The sequence below is a fragment of the Sparus aurata genome, chromosome 10, assembly GCF_900880675.1.
Source record: "Sparus aurata chromosome 10, fSpaAur1.1, whole genome shotgun sequence".
Lineage (NCBI taxonomy): Eukaryota > Metazoa > Chordata > Actinopteri > Spariformes > Sparidae > Sparus > Sparus aurata.
Genome location: NC_044196.1, coordinates 24,228,642 through 24,249,159, shown reverse-complemented (window position 1 = coordinate 24,249,159; position 20,518 = coordinate 24,228,642). Strand labels below are relative to the sequence as shown.

The 20,518-nt window shown below is 41.8% G+C and overlaps 1 protein-coding gene across 2 annotated transcripts in view; it reads right to left on the bottom strand.

Moving 5' to 3' along the window:
• rab1ba (zRAB1B, member RAS oncogene family a) overlaps nucleotides 1–20,318 on the bottom strand; it is a 57,279-nt gene extending 36,961 nt beyond the window's left edge. The window contains exons 1-3 of one of the 2 annotated variants that reach the window (XM_030430073.1): nucleotides 20,005–20,318; nucleotides 1,936–2,008; nucleotides 1,689–1,784 (exon numbers count right to left, since the gene is read on the bottom strand). In XM_030430073.1, the coding sequence (XP_030285933.1) occupies nucleotides 1,689–1,784; nucleotides 1,936–2,008; nucleotides 20,005–20,018 (183 nt within the window). In that variant the 5' untranslated portion in view covers nucleotides 20,019–20,318. The remainder of the gene's footprint in view (nucleotides 1–1,688; nucleotides 1,785–1,935; nucleotides 2,009–20,004) is intronic. The other variant, XM_030430072.1, reaches the window with a different exon arrangement.
• Between the last annotated feature and the right edge of the window lie 200 nt (nucleotides 20,319–20,518).

Here is a 20,518-nt window from a genome sequence, read left to right as displayed (position 1 = left end):
CTTGTTGACCGCCGCCATCATGTCCCCCAGTCAACTTGAAGTGACGTGACGCGACACTGGCTGTGGCTGCGGGGTTTTTTTTTTTTTTTTATATCAAGGTAACATTGTGCCCCATTCATCTATTATGTATGCGGATAACTGCACTAGTGGGAACATTTAAGTGTATAGTTAGTTAATGTTATTATCTGAAGCTTTCAGGTAACATTATCTTACTTTCACTTTTAAAAATTGCGTCCGTCCAATTTTCCTTCGGGCGTCGGTATCAATTTATAGCGGGTCGGCTCTGGTACGGAATGTAATCTGTGCTACTGTCGGATAACGGGTCGGATGCGGTGACCAGTGCAGGACTCTGCTCTAAGTGACCATTTTAATCCTCTAACCAATTATCAAGCTAAATATCCAACATGCTAGTTAACGTCAAAGACTGCGGTGGAAGACGACGGTAAAATATTTCCACTGGATTTATTTATGCCTGAATTTTTAAGGTGTGGCGGCTTTTATTTTTTGCCGTGGCGATGCACCACAGTCAATTACATGTAGGGGAAACCCTGAATACTATATATATTGATGAGAAATGAACGAGGAGGAGGAGGAGGAAGAAAAAATGACGTGTAAACGGTTATTGATTTTTCTAAACGGTTATGATTTGTTATCCGTGTATCCATTTACAAGTGTAGACGTTGACACCCCTAGTCAAAACCTCGCGCCTAATCTCGCGTGAGAAAGTCGCGGTATGAAAAAGTGTCAGAACAAGCTCTATGTTTGATTTTTTGATTATTTTTTTTTCCTCCTATGCATGGATAGTGAGTTTAGTGCGTCCTTTCAGATTTTAATGCGTCAGGGACGCAGGACGCGTACCTAGCAACATCACTGGATGAGTAAAGCTCTGAAAAATGAGCATAAAGTAGGATATGCACCCGTGCCTGGAGGCCTACTTATTGTAGGGGGTGTTTAACTTCATGTGCTGATAACTGTCACAAAGCTACCACTTAGGATGGGTTATCATACCAAAATATCATCTATGGACATATACCATTTCAAAAAATGTTACTAGGTTTTGCCACCTTGAGTGGTACCAAAATCTGGTCTGGCCCATGGACTAATAATTCAATTTATCTCCAAGTGTGTTAAGAGAGATCTGTAAAAGCAAAGAGGACTACACTGTGCAGTGTGCTTTTACTTTTTGTAGCACTGTTATGTCTGCTTAACAAGCTGGGTGTGTTTGACGTGGCACAGCCTGTTCACTTAACTAAAACAAGATCCAGTAACAACTTAGTCTGAATGAAACCCACTCACTTCTTTCTCAGAATCATGATTAAAGTCAGAAATCTGATAATTTATCTCAGGTTTCTGACTTTAATGTCAGACTTCTGAGCAAAACGATCAGATTTCTGACTTAAACCTTTGATCAAATTAGCATAAAAAGAAAAGAGACAGAACTCAAATTTGATCCTCCTCAGTAATTAATCAACAAAGCACTAACATGTAGTATGTTCTGACTGATTATGTAACCAGACACATATCTCCCAAAACAGCCCAAGCACTTTCATAACACACGATTAACACTGCCAGCATCTCCATACCACACAAACACACACATACACACCTCATGTATTCTTACAACAATGGTTGGATCTCAGCCCTTGCTCAGGTGAGGGTTACAGAGAGTGTTCAGTGTATGGACTCACAATTTGCAGTTTGATGGTCTTGCCATCCAACTCGATGGTGCGGATCTTAAAGTCCACCCCGATGGTGCTGATGTAACTCTCAGTGTAGGTGTCATCCTGCAGAGAGGGAGGCAGATAAAGTGAGGGAGAACAGAACAGGATCAGGCCAGCAGCATAGTGAGGAGAGACAAGAGGTTGCTATTGGAACAGAGACATAAGGAGACAGCAGAAATAGTTGTGTTTTGAATGGTGAGACAGAATTACTTACAGCAAAGCGTAGCAGAAGACAGGACTTTCCTACTCCAGAGTCTCCAATGAGCAGGAGCTTGAACAGGTAGTCACTGAAAGAGACACAGTCCAGGTCAAAAAAGGTGCTGCTTTGTAGCGTGATTACTGAGACACATTTACCCTTCTGACACACATCCTTCTTACAGATCAGGCTGGGCTGAGATTTATAAATACCAGTAACAATAGGAGTGTCTGAATGTTGGTATCTGAAATATGTATTATACTGTACTTCGTTGAGCATAAACACAGATACTAAAGATGCAGTTTTTCTATATTGTAAACCAGGGATGGGCAACTGGCGGCCCGCGGGCCGCATGCGGCCCTCGTCCTCTCTCAATGCGGCCCGCGAGTCAATTTCCAAATATAAATAATTCACAGTGTCAACGAAAGGAACATTATGTTTTACGTTGATGAGAGAGATAGGGCTACTTCTCCACCCCGGATCACAATGGACATCAAACATGAATATTGTTTTTTTTTTATTATTTCTGTTGCACTTTGTGCCCGTTTTATTTTTATTGAATGATGATTTTTGAGACGTCATTGCACTGAAGTAATTGTATATCACTCATGAATGTGAATGTTTTGTCTCTGTGTTAAATTGGCTGATTATCCTACTGGTGGAAGTGCGCGATTAAAATCTGGCCCTTGGGTAGTGAGGATAAAATTTTTGTGGCCCTCTCTATCATTAAAGTTGCCCATCCCTGTTGTAGACCATTGTGATCTGATTGCTGAAAAGACTAAAAAGTGAAGTTGGATTGATAGGATTTGTCTTAAATGACAAAAAGTAGCACATGCAGTAATATAAAAAATTAAGAACTGTGTTTTGGAATTTTAAGTCCAATAGACATCTTAGATTAGATTATATGGGCTTTATTTATCCCACAAAAGGGGAGTAGTGCTTGAGTTAAACAGTCTGATGGCTGTGGGAATAAATGATCTGTGCTACAGCACCAGAAATTACATGCATATAACTATGATAACCAATGTATCACTTTGTTTACAGTAGGAGTGTCACGATTCTCCAAATCCTCGATTCGATTTTCAATTCTAAGGTCACAATTCGATTCGATTCTCGATTATTAATACCAAATGAAAATGGAAGAGTAGTTTGTGTTACAGGTGTTGTTGCTATGGCGCCGTACTAGGTGGCAGCCTGTAACAGCAGCTCCCGTGGGTTTTTAAGTTTTTTCGTAGTTTTTGTTGTATTTGTGTTGTGGTTTTCGCTGAACTTTTGGCGGCTCTTCTCCGGAGACTGGGAGAGGACGAACACCTTTCTTTTTTTTCTTTTTTGAACTTTTACGGCACTTTTTGTGATGTTTTTGCGATGTTTTTGCTAACCCTAGCAACGGAGGGTCAGGAGCGCATCATTGAGCGCATTGTTTACACAGGCAACCAGCTGATTGCGCTGTGTAAACCTGCACTGCTACCCGGAGCCAGGCCTGAGGTCCTGAAGGAGCTGCGGAGGAGACGCCGTGGCTGCAGAGCCGGAGTGAAACGGAGGGTGAAGAGGAGGAGACACAGACCGGCTGTACCGGCGATCGTCATGGGGAACGTGAGGTCTCTGGGGAACAAGACGGACGAGCTCGCCGCACTGATAAAGGCTCAGAGGGAATATCGTGAGTGCAGTGTGTTGTGTTTCACGGAGACATGGCTTCACTCACACATCCCGGACCACAGCGTGGCGATTCCCGGCTTCAGCACTGTTCGGGCGGACAGGGACGTGACAAGCAGCGGAAAGAAAAAAGGAGGAGGGATTGCACTGTATGTGAGTGAGAGGTGGTGTAATCCCAGACATGTTCATGTGAAGAAACGTATCTGTACCCCGGACATTGAACTGTTGACTGTGGGGATGAGGCCTTATTATTTGCCCCGGGAATTCACGTCCGCCATCATTATCGGTGTGTACGTTCCTCCTTCAGCTGATGCAGCGCTGGCCTGTGACGTCATCCACTTCGCTGTTGCCCAGATACAGACGCAGCATCCTAACGCATTTATTGTCATCACTGGGGATTTTAATCATGTCTCACTGGACAAAACCCTTCCAACATTTCACGTTGACTGCCCCACCAGAGACTGTAACACACTGGATCTGTTGTATGCAAATGCTAAGGATGCATACAGTCCCACAGCCCTCCCCCCTCTTGGAAGATCTGACCACAACCTGGTTCTGCTGACCCCTAAGTATATCCCCCTTGTTCAGCGGCAGCCTGTCCACACTAGGAGCGTGAGGAGGTGGACTCAGGAGGCTGCTGACGCACTACAGGACTGCTTTGAGTCGACAGACTGGGATGCACTTGTTGAGCCACATGGAGAGGATCTCGACAGCATGACCGACTGCATCACAGAATACATCAGGTTCTGTGAACACACCACCATGCCAACCCTGGACTGTACGCTGCTTCCCTAATAATAAGCCATGGATCACCAATGACCTGAAAGCCCTTCTTAACAAGAAGAAGAGGGCGTTCAGGTCTGGAGACAGGGAAGAACTGAGGAGAGTGCAGCATGAACTCAGGGATATGCTGAGGGCCTGTAAAGACGCCTACAGGAGAAAGCTGGAGGCCAAACTCCAGCAGAACAATGTGAGGGATGTGTGGACTGGTATGAAGCAGATCACTGGGTGTAAGGTGAGTGGCAGACAGTCATCGGGCAGCCTGGAGAGGGCAAACGAGCTGAACAGATTCTTCAATAGGTTCAGCTCACAGCCTTCTGTCGCCTCCATGACACCTCCAGACCCCCACACACCCTCACATGCTTCCTCCCCTCCTCCCTCACTCCTCTGATGTGAGCTCTCCTGTGCAGCTCCTCCTCCTCCTCCTCCTCCTCCTCCTCCTCCTCCTCCTCCTCCTCCACCTCTTCCTCCTCCACCTCTTCCTCCTCCACCTCCTCCTCCTCCACCTCCTCCTCCTCCACCTTCACCTCCTCCTCCACCTCCTCGTCCTCCACTGAAGACACCAGCAGCCTCCCCCGCATGACTGTGACTGCAGGCCAGGTTAGGAGACAGCTGGAGAGACTCCACCAGCAGAAGGCTGCAGGCCCTGATGGTATCAGCCCCAGGATCCTGAAGACATGTGCCAGCCAGCTGTCTCCTGTCCTACAACACCTCTACAACCTGAGCCTGGGTCAGGAGAGAATACCGGTGCTTTGGAAGACTTCCTGCCTGGTTCCTGTTCCAAAGAAGTCGACACCATCAGACCTCAATGACTATCGACCAGTGGCCCTCACATCTTACGTCATGAAGGTGCTGGAGAGACTGGTTTGGCCAACCTGAGGCCGCAGGTGAGAGCCCTGCTAGACCCTCTGCAATTTGATTACCAGCCCCACTTGGGAGTTGATGACGCTGTCATCTACCTGCTGCAACGAGCCCATTCGCACCTGGATGGTGGAGGAGGCACTGTGAGAATCACATTCTTTGATTTCTCTAGTGCTTTTAACACCATTCAGCCACTGCTACTGGGGGAGAAGCTGCGGGTGATGGGTGTAGACGACACAATGATCTCCTGGATTACTGACCACCTGACAGGCAGGCCACAGTTTGTCCGTATGGGCAGTGTTCTGTCTGATGCGGTGGTTAGTGATACAGGAGCTCCACAGGGGACTGTATTGTCTCCTTTCCTGTTCACCTTATACACCACTGACTTTCAGTACAACACCGGGTCGTGTCACCTGCAAAAGTTTTCTAACGACTCGGCTGTTGTTGGGTGTATAAGTGAGGGACAGGAGGAGGAGTACAGGGCACTGATAGACAACTTTGTGGAGTGGACTGGACAGAATCACCTGCGGCTGAACATCAGCAAGACCAGAGAGATGGTGATAGATTTCAGGAAGAAGAGGAAGACGGCTTTCCAACCTCTGTGCATTCTGGGAAAGGATGTGGAGGCGGTGGAGGATTACAAGTACCTGGGTGTTACCATCAACCACAGACTGGACTGGAGATCTAACACTGAAGCTGTTTACAAGAAGGGGATGAGCAGACTTTACTTCCTGTGTACTTTTCTTTGCTGTGGTTTGTTGGGGAAGCAGCATTGGAGCCAGCGACACCAACAGACTCAACAAACTGATCAGGAAGGCTGGCTCTGTGATTGGCTGCAAACAGGACACTCTGGAGGCTGTGGTGGAGAGGAGGACACTGAAAAAACTGTTATCCATCATGGATAATCCTCTCCACCCTCTCCAACTCACACTGGTCAGACAGCGGAGCACCTTCTCCGGAAGGCTGCTTCAGCTTTGCTGTCGTAGCAATAGATACAGGAAATCTTTCCTGCCACAATCCATCACATTATACAATAACTCTCTCACCTCTGCCTGACAGAGAACTCTGGTCTCTCTACTGATTTGTTGTATATATTATTATTGTTATAGTATATTTTGCATATTTAGTTTTGTTGTATATATCATTATTGTTTATTGTTTATAGCACACTGTGCACTGTATATTTACACTATGTATATATTGGATTCTATTTATGTTATGTACAAAGTGTTTTATTTGCTGACCCACTACTGCTGTAACAAAATAATTTCCCAGTCTGGGATCATTAAAGTAATTCTATTCTATTCTATTAATCTAACAGATAAATTTATGTTTTTTGTGGTGCCTGCGGAGATGCCCCAACAGGAATGGTGTACCACCATGCTATTGTTTGGCTGGCTGTAACTAATAGCTACTGGCTTAGCTAATATCTATCTATCTATCTATCTATCTATCTATCTATCTATCTATCTATCTATCTATCTACACTACTCACAATAAGTTAGGGATATTGTTATTTACATGAGTGCTTTTCCTATTTGGTCTGAATTTTAATGAAATAAGTAAAAGTTCCCTTTGATATTACTAATAATGAATGAGAAGAAACACCATTTTCATTAGTTTAATATTTATTACCCCAAAAATTTAGACAATAACAAGGATAGCCCCAAATAACAAAAATTGACAACGTCAGTAGCGGGTGTTTCCACCATTTGCCGCAATGACAGCTTGACAGCGACGTCTCATGCTCCTCACTAGCCTCATGATGTTGTTCTGAGGCAATGCGTTCAACTCCTCCACAAGTGCTACACGCAGTTCTGCCAGGTCACGTGGGGGTGGGGTACGATCATCCAGTCTCTGCTTCAGCTGGTCCCAGACGTGTGCTATGGGGTTCAGGTCAGGGGACATTGCTGGCCATACCATATGAGGCACTCCGACTTCCTGAAGTCGAGCTGTGACAATTCTGGCACGATGTGGTGGAGCATTATCATCCATGAACAGAAAGTTGGGGGTGTGCTGGCGGAATTGGGGGATGATGATGGGTTCTATGATGTCTCTGAGGTAAGAACGTGCAGTGACTGAGCCATCTACAATAACCAAATCTGTTTTGCGCTGACAGGTGATGCCTGCCCAGACTGTTGCACCTCCTCCACCAAAGGGAACCCTGGGGACCATGTTGACCTCAGCGTATCGCTCACCTCGCCTTCTCCAGCAACGCTGACGACCATCATTTCTGTGCAAGGTGACCCGACACTCATCAGTGGACAGGACGGTAGACCACTGCTGCACTGTCCAGGTCACATGGTCTTGTGCCCACTGCAAACATTCACGGCGGTGTCTTGGTGTCAGTGGAGTCACCTGCAACGGTCGTCTGGCATTCAAGCCAAAGCGGTGGAGTCGGTTTCGAATGGTTTGTCTGGAAACCCTAGTACCCCTCACTTCTTGTAACTGGGGATGCAGCTGTGTGGCAGTTGCATAACGATGTCTGAGTGCATTGGTCCTTAGGTACTGGTCATCGTTGCGGTCTGTCAGTCGTGGGGCTCCACTCCTGGTTCTGTCACGAACTCTGCCAGTAGTTCTGTGTCTTGATGCAAGTCTGCTGATGACACTTTGAGACACACCAAGTTCACGAGCAACATCTGACTGCCTGCCACCGACCCGAAGGCGCGCTATGGCCAGGTGGTGCTGCTCGTCCGTTAAGTGAGGTCGTGTGTTCATGGCTGTTTGAATGATGAACTTGGAATGACTTACTGACAATACCAGCTTTTTATACCCACAGAATGTTGAAATTGATGCCACATTGAAAAGGGTTGTCTTTTAGTTTTTTGGTATTGGCCCCAATATGTAAGGCACACTGTACACAGTGAGACCATTACGTGGAAAACACAAATGAGGTGTGTCTATCACCCCAATACAATTGCCTCCCTATCCCAAAAACTCTCTGAAGTGAAACAAACACCATATGTATGAAATCCACTGAGTCTCTCACAATATCCCTAACTTATTGTGAGTAGTGTACATATACACACATACATATACGCACATATATATACATACAGTATATATATATACACATACATATACGCACATATATATATATCAGTATATATATATATATATATATATATATCAGTATATATATATATATATATATATAGATTAGAATATATATAGATATATTATATTAATATATAGTATATATATAATATAGAGTCCAGTATATATATCATTATATATATATATATATAGATATATTAGATATATATATATATATATATAATCTATATATAATATATATACAGTATATATATATATATATATATATATATCAGTATATATATATATATATATATATATCCAGTATATATATATATATATATATATATATATATAATACTGTGTGTATATATACTGTGTGTATATATATATATAGATATATATTATATATATATATATATATATATATATATATATATATAATATATATATATATTATAATATATATATAATACACAGTATACCACAGTATATATATATATATATATATATATATATATATATATATATATATATATATATTATAAAAAATAAATAAAAAATATATAAATAAAGTGCGAGGATCAGTTGCTGGACGAGAGGTTTATGCACACAACTCTGTTTACTTTCGATCAAAACGAAACTTAACAATTTCAGACACAGACACAGGTTCTACGGTTGAGAAAATGTAGTCCCAAAAGAAAGGGCAGTCTAACAGCGATGTAAAGTGGTGTGAATTTTCTCTATACAACGTACACTTGCAATAATATAGAGTTTTTTAGGTGGGCCTTGTTTCAGGTGGTTAAAATTTGCTTTGCATCTGGACTCCGTTCACCATAGTACAAAGCTGAGCGTCTGGGCTGGAGCGGCTCCCTGCTCCTTCAAACTGAGGCTGCGCTGATCGGTGATTACGGTAGGAAACAGAACGACTATAGATATGTACTTTATATGACCCCACTTCAAAAAACCCAAACTATCCCTTTAACATATCAGCAGCAGCAATGTCAGCTTCTACACTATTTTGTCTCATGTCTTAGATTCTGAAATCTTGAAAATGATTTTTTTTTTTTTTCAAAAATCTCACCTGTAGTCACCATTTAAATGTTTATTTTTCACATTTTTCTTATTTTAGATGGGTAAAAAAAAAAAATCAATAATTATCGACTGATATGAAACACTTATATCATGATAAATTTGTCAGCCATATCGCCCAGCCCTACCTATACACATTTTTGCCCCAGAGCCTTACAGCAGGTTAGTCTGGCTAAGGAATTACGGCTGGATAAGTTCTGAAACTTTTAGATTTTAGTGCCTATAACTGACCTCTTGTGCTGAGACCTAAACAATATGTGATCAGTCCTTATATTTGGAGAATTGTAAAAGTGTTTTTCTGTTAAAGTTTGATACCCACACTTTCTCCCAAAATGAAAGAACATCCCCACCCCACCCAATCACTGAGAGGAAAAACAACATCACGTGAATATGACACACAGCGCACTGCTGTAGAGAATTGCCCAATGCCACTGCTATTCTTGTGTCATAGGAAACTGAGACCTGTCGTGTATCCCAGCCTGACACTTGATCAACTGACAATATCTCACAAACACTGAAAGCAACAGCACTGTTGCAATCAGCCCAGTTCACATTACTACACGGCTACAGCTTGTGTTGGTGTGGGCTGATGCTGAGAACCATCAAGTTCAACTGGTCAATCAGTTATCATTCATTGCAACCAGCCATCCAAATACCATCTGAAATCAATCGTTTTATATTTAAACTGACTAATATGAAATACGCAGCCAACACGCCAGCTAAAAATAGTCATTGTAGAAACATTAATAGCTTTTACAGCAAGATAACTAGGGTGTTTATCATTTCAAACTTTTCAACACTAGTGCCAAAACAAGGTGTATCTGATATCGCTGTGTTGGTGTTGTTCCTAGAAAATATAACTAATGTTGTTCCAGGACCTCATTTCTACTTGTGGGTGGCCATGTGGGTTGAGTGAAGGACTCTCACTCAGTAGATCAGGGTTTCTATCCCGTTTGGTACATACTGTTATCATTTTTACACTTAGTTCACTTTATTAATATCATTTGATTATTATAATTATTACAATTATTATTAATAGAAGTAGTAGTAGTAGTAGCAGCAGTAGCAGCAGGGGTAGCTACTTCTCTAAAGGTAGACGTACATAGACAACATCATTCAGTTTGCAGAAGTAGTTTTGCAAAGTGACTCCACTAATTCAACTACAAACATGCTTCATTTACCGTAACTTCTTCACAATAAAAGCCCCAGTTATTTAGTCATTTAAAAGCTTTCATCATGAAGCAGCATTGCTGGAAGCGTGTTTTCAGCAGCAATAACTAAACATGACTCCTAAATAGGGGTGTCACGATTCTCCAAATCCTCGATGCGATTACATTTTCAATTCTAAGGTCACGGTTCAATTCGATTCTTGATTTTTACATTTATTTTCTTTAAAGCGCAGGTTGCTATGCCATTTTTAGACTGGACTTTTATGCAATATAATATCTGACCTTTGTTCGCAATGTACCACACTACATTGTAAAATTTAAAATATTTATTAACACCACAAGCCCCATTCACACTGGCTTTTGGGTGCGGCTTTAGTACGTCAATTCCCCATCTCCGTCTCAGTGTGAATCTCTCAGAGACGGCGAGGGGTAAAATTTTGCTCTGGCCTTGATATGCCGCTGGAGCAGTGATGTTGATAGGTTTTCAATGTAGTGAGTCCCCGGGACCCACAGGTGGTGAGTTGAGTGGGTCCCTGGGAAATTCAATGGGTCCCGACTCCCCAGTTAAAAAAAATTATTTGGGGTCCGGGCAGCTAACTTTCACCAAACTGTAGCCCCAATACTGCTGAAACTTTAGTCCACTCATTACAAATTATGAAGTCCATCACTCAGTTTTTTTCAAAACCTGTAAAACTTATAAAACCTATCCCCTCCCACAATTTTTGCTCAATTGTCACCAAACTTGCCATCTTCAGACTGTCCTCCACAAAACTTGTTTCTCTGATTTTTTATTTATCAAAAATTAAGCCTACAGTGCATCAAAATGTTTGACTGTAAACAGTACTGTAAACATATACTATCAAATTCTTCCTAAATATATGTTCAATCTTCCTGAAAAAAATTGAGAATATTTTGGAGTCATGGTTGATGAAGTTTGGCAAATATCACAATTTTATCTCAGAAACTGAATTTTTGAGAACATTTTGAATTCTGCTCTCATGGGAACAACTGGAGTCAATGTAAGAGTGGCATTTTTAAACATCAGATTTTCTCTCATGAAACAAAACACTTGGAGTTAAAAACAAATCACCAACATTTCCATGCTGCCAAGATGCAATTTATGTATTATCAGATTTTTGTTCAGGTAACAGAATTTCTGACATTTTGACCAGTTTTGAAATCCCGGACAGTGACTCCGTGAGTCGACAAATGAAGCTACACAGCTGGTCTCATTTTCAGCCAATTAGCTCAGTGAGTTAGGAGCTGGTTCTTGGTGTCAGGGGTTGTGGGTTCAAGACCCAGCAAGGATGATGATGATGACAGATCAAAATGTCAGATGTTCTCAACATGAAACACAGGACAATTGTCCTGATGGTGGCATCACAGCAAGCCTCTAAATTAAATAAAAACAAATAGCTTGGACCAGACCATGGGTGAAAGCTACCCAGATTTTGCATAAAGGTCCAGTTTCATGCCAGATTACCTCAGCTGTAAACCCAAGCCAATAGTCCTGATGGTGGCGCTACAGCAAGCATCTAAAGTTCAAAACATTGAAAATTCATAACAAATCAACCCGCTAGAACTTCACACTTTCATCAAACTGTAGCCCCAATACGAAAGAAACTTTTGTACATTTAAACCTATTAAAAATTATGAATCACACTTTTTTTAAACTGTAAAACTTATAAAAATCTCCTCCCACAATTTTTGCCTACAGTGCACGAAAATGTTTGACTGTGAACACTACTGTAAACATATACCTGCAAATTGATAAATAAATCTTCAATGTTCATGAAAAATTAAAAAATTTTTAGAGTCATGGTAGATGATGTTTGACAAATTTTATCTAAAAAACTGAATTTTTGAGAACATTTTAAATTCTCCTCTCGTGAATAATTTCAGTCAATGCAAGCAGCATTTTTAAACATCAGTTATTCACTTATGGAGCAAATCAATCATTTTTAAAAACAAATTACCAACATCTCCATGCTGCAATATGTGTATTTTCAGATTTTTGTCTTGATAACTGATTTTTTTACAGTGGTTTCATATCTGCCTTCACAACAGTGAATGGCTTACTCAATTTGTGAAGCCACTGTTATATTCCCACTTGCCAATTAGCTCAGAGCGATAGATGACAGTCTTTGATTCCAGAAGTTGTGAGTTCAAGCCTCAAGTTGTCCAAAATGAACACTGTCTTGTCTTCCTATTCTCCTGTTTGTTGTTCAGAATTGCCCCAAAAAATAGCCCGGACCCGACCCATCGCTGCTCAGCAGCTATAATTCTTTCTTAAATTATTCTATTTTTTAAATTTTATTGAGTGTTAAACTCCTTTGATAGCGGTATGATATGGTTATAATAAACAGATAAAATGTATCTGAAATTAAAGAAATAAAATTCCTAATCTGAAAAGTTTATTGCAAAACAACTGTCACAGTGGCATGACATATGACATTCAAATCAAACAGCATTTTTGTAGCAACATAAATAGCACCAAAATAAATTACTAAAATTCAAATAGTCTGCTGACCTGCAATAGGTTTTATCTTTTTCTGTGGTGGCATTTTTGCGTTCTTCTTTTCCTGCTTACTCGAGAAAAATCGGGATCTCGCTGGAAGCGCGATGTATGCGTAGACGCCGTTTGGGCATAACAAAATGGCGGATGCCATTTCAATGTAGTTTTCATCACCACCACTGGATTATGTTTTATTTATTTCATTACAGCACGTCCCCTAAACATTAAAACATAATCGACACGAATGAGCACAGCATCGAGCAGTGGAAACGTGGGTTTATTTACTATGAAGTTCGTATTTTTAATTGTTGAAATCAGAGGTGTAGCAAGCTTTTCAAAAGTGCGGGGGATGGATGTGGTGGTGGTGTTTTTTTAAAACAATTTTGGGTTGGGGGGTGATGATAAATGACACTTAAATATTAAATCTGTGTCTATAATAACCACACCCTGACATGTAAATGTGACATCTGTCTTGATTCATTTAATTATAATATAATATAATATTTATAATAGAAGCCCACTGCAACTGCACTTTTTTTTTTTTTTACCATTGAATGTTATTTTATACATTATCATATTTTATAATGTTCTATCATGGACTATGTCACTTCACTGCTAACAGAAAAGAGAGCTGCTCACTGCCAGTTGCAGCTTCTTATCTTGATCTGCAGTCTTTGTTAATTTTTTGTCATGATTGTTATTATTAGTACTTAGATTATCAAAAATCACAGTTACATGTCAGGATGTGGTTATTATAGACAGATTAAATATTTAACTGTCATATGTCATCACAGTAACAGCGTTACATACATTAGTAGCTGTAAACACATAAAAACATTATAAAATCATGTGGTTTGGTGTCGACCTGTATACTGAACGTATCAGGAGTAATCAACGTTTATAATCATCAGAGAACGTTACAGACATTGTTTTTGGTTGCTCTCCGTTTTAAGAGAATTCACAGAGAAGCTGGAGAAGTTTGTGACATTTTCATCCCGGATTTTTGTGAGGAGGGAATTAAACGCCTGGTCTGTTAAGTGGTTGAGACAAATACACGCCCGGCTATTATTTGGTATTTTACGGTAGATCCCGCCTCGTCAGCACGAGCTGAACAATAAATCTAACATAGCAAGAGAGGCGGGACTTAAGGCAGAACAACCAATCATCAGCCGGTCAGTCCCAAAGCCGGTGTCATGTTTGAAGCAGCAACAGGAGAGGGAGGGGGAGAGGAGGCAGCTGCAGCGAGCGCAGACTTAGACAAAAATGCAGAAAAAGTGTGGGTGTTGAACCCTCTCACCGGGAAAAGTGTGGGTGTTAAAACACACACACACCCCACGGGTGCGACGCCCCTGGTTGAAATGAAATCAGCGGTGACGGGCTAGTTGTTTTGGTAGCGGCTAAATTAGTATGTCGCGATACTTTGTACAGGGGATCACGTCTGCGCCGAGTAGGTGCGCAGAGGGTTGAAACAGCGCTTGTCCGGTCTGCTAACAACAAGGTTTCTTTTGCCAGTTACTGTGATTAAACACGAGTTCTTTAATGTTCACAATGTATCGTTTTTCATGGGGAAAATGAGGTGCGTCCCCGGGACGCATGGATAGTGAGTTTAGTGCGTCCTTTCAGATTTTAATGTGTCAGGGACGCAGGACGCGTACCTAGCAACATCACTGCCGCTGGAGGTAGTATCAGGGCCGTATTACTGGAGAACCGAACCAATAGGCGAGTTCAAGATCAAGCGCTGCGCAGTGCTGCATAAATCGTGATGCATGCTGGTTAAAATGTGTCCACGATAACCTGGATGGGAGTGGTTTCTGCTCCGCATCTGATGTCACATGACCTTAAGTTATCGCGGGAGCGAGGCTGCTGCAGAGCATTCGCGCAGTTGCTCTCCAGGTACTGCGCGACCCCAGACCCACCTTCATGACGTCAGGACTTTGCACTAATTGGCTCTCATCTACGCTGACGTATATGACGTGTGTTTCGATGAATTTCCATATCCATAAGGCCTCTGCCTCTTTTCTACTCAAATATCAAATACTTTCAGATAAGTAGCTGCCGTGTGGCCGCACCTATGGGATAGTCACCATGAATAAACCTATAAAACTGCTGTGTCCAGTGTTATCTGTACTATCCACTCTTATTTATTAACCCTTTCTGTTCCCGTCACATTAACAATACAAAGAATTATCCTGAGCTGTTCTGTGTGATGAGATGGTGCAGCGGGACAAGGCATCTGATTCAGTCATTTGTTCTGATTATTGTATTTCATTCATTCACTGAAATGTATTCCATTCATTGTGAAAAATGTTGCTATGAGAAAATGCATCATCTTATGTGTCTACAGTTATGCTTATTTGTTAAATGTAGTCAGCAAATTCCCCTCAGCTGTGATATAATCATGCATCTAAGCATTTACATGCTTTACATGTACAAGTAATCAGATAAATACATCCTCTGCAAAAAGACACAGTTGACACGGGTCTTGATCTCCGGTCGTCTGCATGCAACACGGCAGCAGTTCCACTGCTCTATTCCCTCAGCCCAAATGTTTTTGTTGACTAATATTTTGAACATCTCAGATTGAATAATTTCCGAAGGGGACTAATATGAGAAAAAGGCCAGCAAAGTTCCCATAGCATTAGGTAAGAAAACTGATCGCAGTCGTTGTTGATTGTAATCAAACATTAATGGAATTTAAATTTCCTCCACTTCTTCGCCGACGAAGAAGGCAAACACCGCAGGCTCAGCCAGGTCACATCACGTCTACGGGAAGAGAGAGTGTCCGACTTCATAGCAGCGTTTGTATCCCCGCCCCTGCTGTCGCCAGCAGATCTCGCTGATTCAGTCAGGCAGCAGGGGGTCAACTTGAACGCGCCTATTGTGAACGGATAAGCAAGCTTTGCGAATCGGGGGCGTGTCGATTGGACCGTCGTTAACTACATGGGTCCTCCACTTAAATTAATACAGAGATATTTCCCACAAAGCAACGTTACATGACCAAACAAAAGTAACATAGTAACTGTAACCATCTTTGGCAACTTATATCAAGAAAAAATTACCGCAGATATACATGGAGAAGCGTCTGTCCTCCAGCCAGTCCTACCGACTCTTCCTGTGCCTGAAAAACAGTTTCTGTCACCGGCAAAACACTCACTGAGTGTTGGTAATGGAAATTAATCACCGCGTCGGTCAGCCCTCCCGACCAAGACTTCAGTGAACTTTCCCCCAGAAAACAGCCTTGTCCCGCGAGTGAGGGAATCAGATTGACAGGGAGACACCAGGGAAACACCAACGTCATCATCATGACATGTACCGTCACGCCTCTTTAGGAGCCGCAGCGCTGGCTCTCTGTGTGAATTCACGGCGGTTCATCTTTAAGGCGGAGCTGCTTCGCTCTGTGTGAATCACCATCGGCGGAGAATTGGCGAACCGCGGCTGGGGCTTTTATGCGTCTTGTCCTGGGTGAATGAGGTATAATGTAACAATAACATATCTTCAGTCAATTGGAAACTTAAACAAAATAACCTGCAATCTAATTTCTGCAGAGCTTGCAAACTGTGGCTTTTTTGTTGACAACGCAAACGTTGGAGTAGCAGTAGTAGCGACAGCAATAAGTGTACAATATAGGCTGCAGTTTGGCTGTGAATAAAGGCGACGGCTAGATACAGCAAACTCCCTGGTATTATTTCACATCCAACACGTGAAAGGGGTTCACCCCAAAGGTAAACATAAACTTCGGCCCTGGAGGTAATCATCTCCCCTGTGCTTCCCAACCATGGTCCAGGAGCCGAACATGTATGGTGTAACACCATGCTATCGTTTGGCTGGCTGTATTTAGTAGCTAGTGGCTTAGCTAGTACCTAAGTTAGAGGAGATTGACCCGCAGCACTTCAACACGTGTGTTTTTTTCAGACGTGACATGGGGTGTGGCAGCATTGACAATTCCATTTTTCAATTCGAAGTTCGAGATTGTGACTTAATTTCGGTCGATTTAGATTTAAAATCGAAATCGTGACACCCTTACTCCTAGAAGAGCTGAAAGTGAACACATGAAACAGTAAAACACATCAGATGTTTGAAAGTACAAACAGGATGAGAGAAACTTAAGACATTCCGTTAGAAGCTACAAAAGCACTGAGAGCTGAACACACTGACTTTTACAAAAACATTTAACACAAGTTTCCTGCACACACATGAGTTGAGTACTGTTTTGAGGGGGAGAGGGGTGCTTGTTACGGGTTATAAGCAGTTGGGAATTCACCACAGCCCAGGCCCTGGCTTGGCAGGTCCATCAACCCGTCGCAGTAAAACTGGTGATCTGGAGAAGCAAATCGGTGTGGCTCGGTTTGACTCAATGTACCCAAACGTGCAAGTGGAAAAATGGCATTGGTTGTTGTTGTGCACTTTTCTTCTCGGCACTTGTCACCTGTAAAAATTCAGCACACTTCTTCCCATGGTATTCTGCAAGTGTTTTATCAAGTCCTTGGTGTTGGAAGTTTTCGAAACACTTTAATAAATTGCACTCAGCTGTTTTGATTTTTCCTTCTTAGCTTCAAGTAATTCCACACAGCTGACACAGAGTCTCACTCAAGCTTGCTCCAGCTTGTCATGTGACACATGCAGCTCTCTTCATGGCATGTCACGCATACTTGAAGCATTTGTGGGAGAGTCTAGGTTAATAAAATGAATCAGACTAAACATATCCAGTCCTATGATTTAGAGCAATAACAGACCAATACCGATACTGAATATCAGATCAGCGCATCCCTACAAAAAGGTTTTCTGATACCTTACTCTTTCTTTTTTTTAATTAAACGTTGAACAAGTGAATCAAAGCCAAACATTTTAAGTACACTGTTGTGGGGTGTTAAAGATTCATCATGCAAGGGCAGGTGGGTATGGAACCCTAATTTTGGTTGAGTGCTGTTGGTTTGGTTGACTGATATTGTATGATAATCTCATCATCATAATTGTATTTGTTGTAAAGCATGTTCTTTTGAGGCAGAATTCTTTATAACGGCGTTAGGACAACATTTAACAATGGCGCTTTTAAGAACTTTGGCTTTAATGACAAAAATGTGACTGCTAATATTGAGCAGTGTTAGACATGCTGGTATCCACATCAGTCCTGACATTAGTATAGTATCTAGAGTACCAGGCAATACACACACATAATTTAAGTGACTTCTTACATAAATCTTACCACTGTAATTAAAAATGCACCTTTCTCTCTTTATCTTGCACCTTTAAATCCACTAAGTTCTATTTTGCTCAGTATTTAATATTATTTAATATTTATCTGGAACTGCTAAGCATCTTATTGTATATTGTATATAGTGTTTTAAATTGAATATTGCACTCTTATTGTATTTTGTATTTCTGATTGTATTGTAACACTGCTATGATGACCTAATTTCCCCTCGGGGATAAATAAAGTTATCTATCTATCCATCTATCTATCTATCTAAAGAAATATTGTACAACTTCCTAATAGAGCCTGGACAGTACTCAATTTTGGGGTTGATGCCTGTATTAGGGAATAAAAGATGTTTATATTTTATTTTTATAATGATTCCTTAAATGACAAAATGACAAACATTTATGATAAAGACATGTAACGAAGGTTGTCATAACAACCTATCTAGTCTGCAGTAGCTAATCTTAAAAAACTGATTATATATGCATTGGGACCAATGGTAAACTTAAGAGTGAGTTAAAAGGACAAAGGGGTGTCATACAGCAGGATGACCATTAGTCAAATGGATTCCATCTATAACCTGGTGACCCAGAAGGTAATCTTAATATATGCATATCTCTATAAAAGCATTACAAAATGATCTGTCTGCCATTAATAAAACACTGGTTACACCCAGAAGGGATGCCTTTGATGGCACCAAATGTTTGAAGATGGATAATCAGCCTCAATCAGATGTATTATGCATGTTTCCCAAGATTCAGTGTATGTTCATTGGCAACAGGCATATTGAACCAGAGACAAGATTAGACAGTAGGCCTAAAACACACAGGGAAATAGGCTGTCTGCTAAGGGTGTGGAGGTCTTAGCTAAGCAAGTTAGACAGGGTTCATGAGGATTCAGAATACTTGCAACAGCTCCAGAACAGCCGCTGAGACGGTGAGACGTTTCAGCACCGACCGAAGGATTCGGTGACAAGTGAGAGTCTTCTGATTACGAGGCTGCAGGTCAGCCGTCACACATCTGTTACCTCAAGTATCGTCTAACGTTAGCACCGACACGCTCCACACAGGAGAGGAGCCGAGTTTGGCAGTATATCTGCGGCTGCATACTAGATAGAAACTGCTTTCAAAATCAGGGCCAGGAAGCCAACCACGTATACAGATCAATAGGAGTTCAATGAATCTGCTGTCAATTGATATGCAAATAGTTAATTTGCGTTTTACAAGGAAGGCCGTCTCTAAAAGCCTAAATTCTATAAAATTAAAAGATTGTGTGTTACGTTTATGACACATTTTGAATCATGAGACGTCTGAGTTTTGCACTGATCGCACAGCATGGACATGCCTTTAAAGACGGCACAACTTAAACCTGCCTGTCCATGAACAACAGGCTGGGCTGTCACTACTTCATGTGACGCTAATATCAAGCTAGCAATGTTCTCCTGGTTTCTGGAGTGACCTCGGTCTGTATGTCCTCTGAGACTTTTACACACCGGGCTGCTCTATTATTTGTCCCGTGAAAGGTCGCGTGCCACAGTCGACACAGCGAGGCATGAGCGAGCTGTCAGCTTACGGTCAGAGGCTGTCACGTTAGAGGAGCTGTCCGCGCCCTGCTCACAGACAGCTAGCTGGTGTTTGCCAATAAATTAACGACACAACATAAGCCTAGCATTACATAGTGTTACGCCATAAACGACGTAACAAACATGATTAATTTTGTTCTCTGACTGAACACAACAGTAACCCCCTGACAGTGGAGCATGTTAAATGGTACGTTAAAACTCACTATTCGGGGTTCATGGTTTCCCTCTGGATGTGTTTTTCCTGTCGGCGACTCGGCTCTTCCTTCCTACTCCGGTCAAAAGAGATGACTAGTAAGGTCCGGGTGCTCGCGGCACTAGGCTGTTTAAGCGTCTGTTACTGTCCCCTGCTCGTTCCTGCCTATTCGACCTTTATCCTTTCATATAAACTTGGCTCCTGCGGACATATCCCGGTTTCGTTAGGTCAGACTGCTCTGTTTTACTCCTTTTTCTGCCTTTCTGTGTCCGTAGCTTGCTTCGGGCTCAAGATGGCTGCGCAGATGCGGTAGTGACGTAAGGTGACGTAAGGCGACGTGTCACTACTCAGAAATCCGGACAAATCTAGAACCACCACGGTGTTGGGACTTGTAGTTTATTATGATCATTATTCTACTTATTCACTACCTAGCATACTAACAAAATCTGCACTCACTGGAACTGCATATAGATTTGCACAAAACAATGCCTTCCTCAAGCAGCTGCTTGTTGCTTGTTTAATTA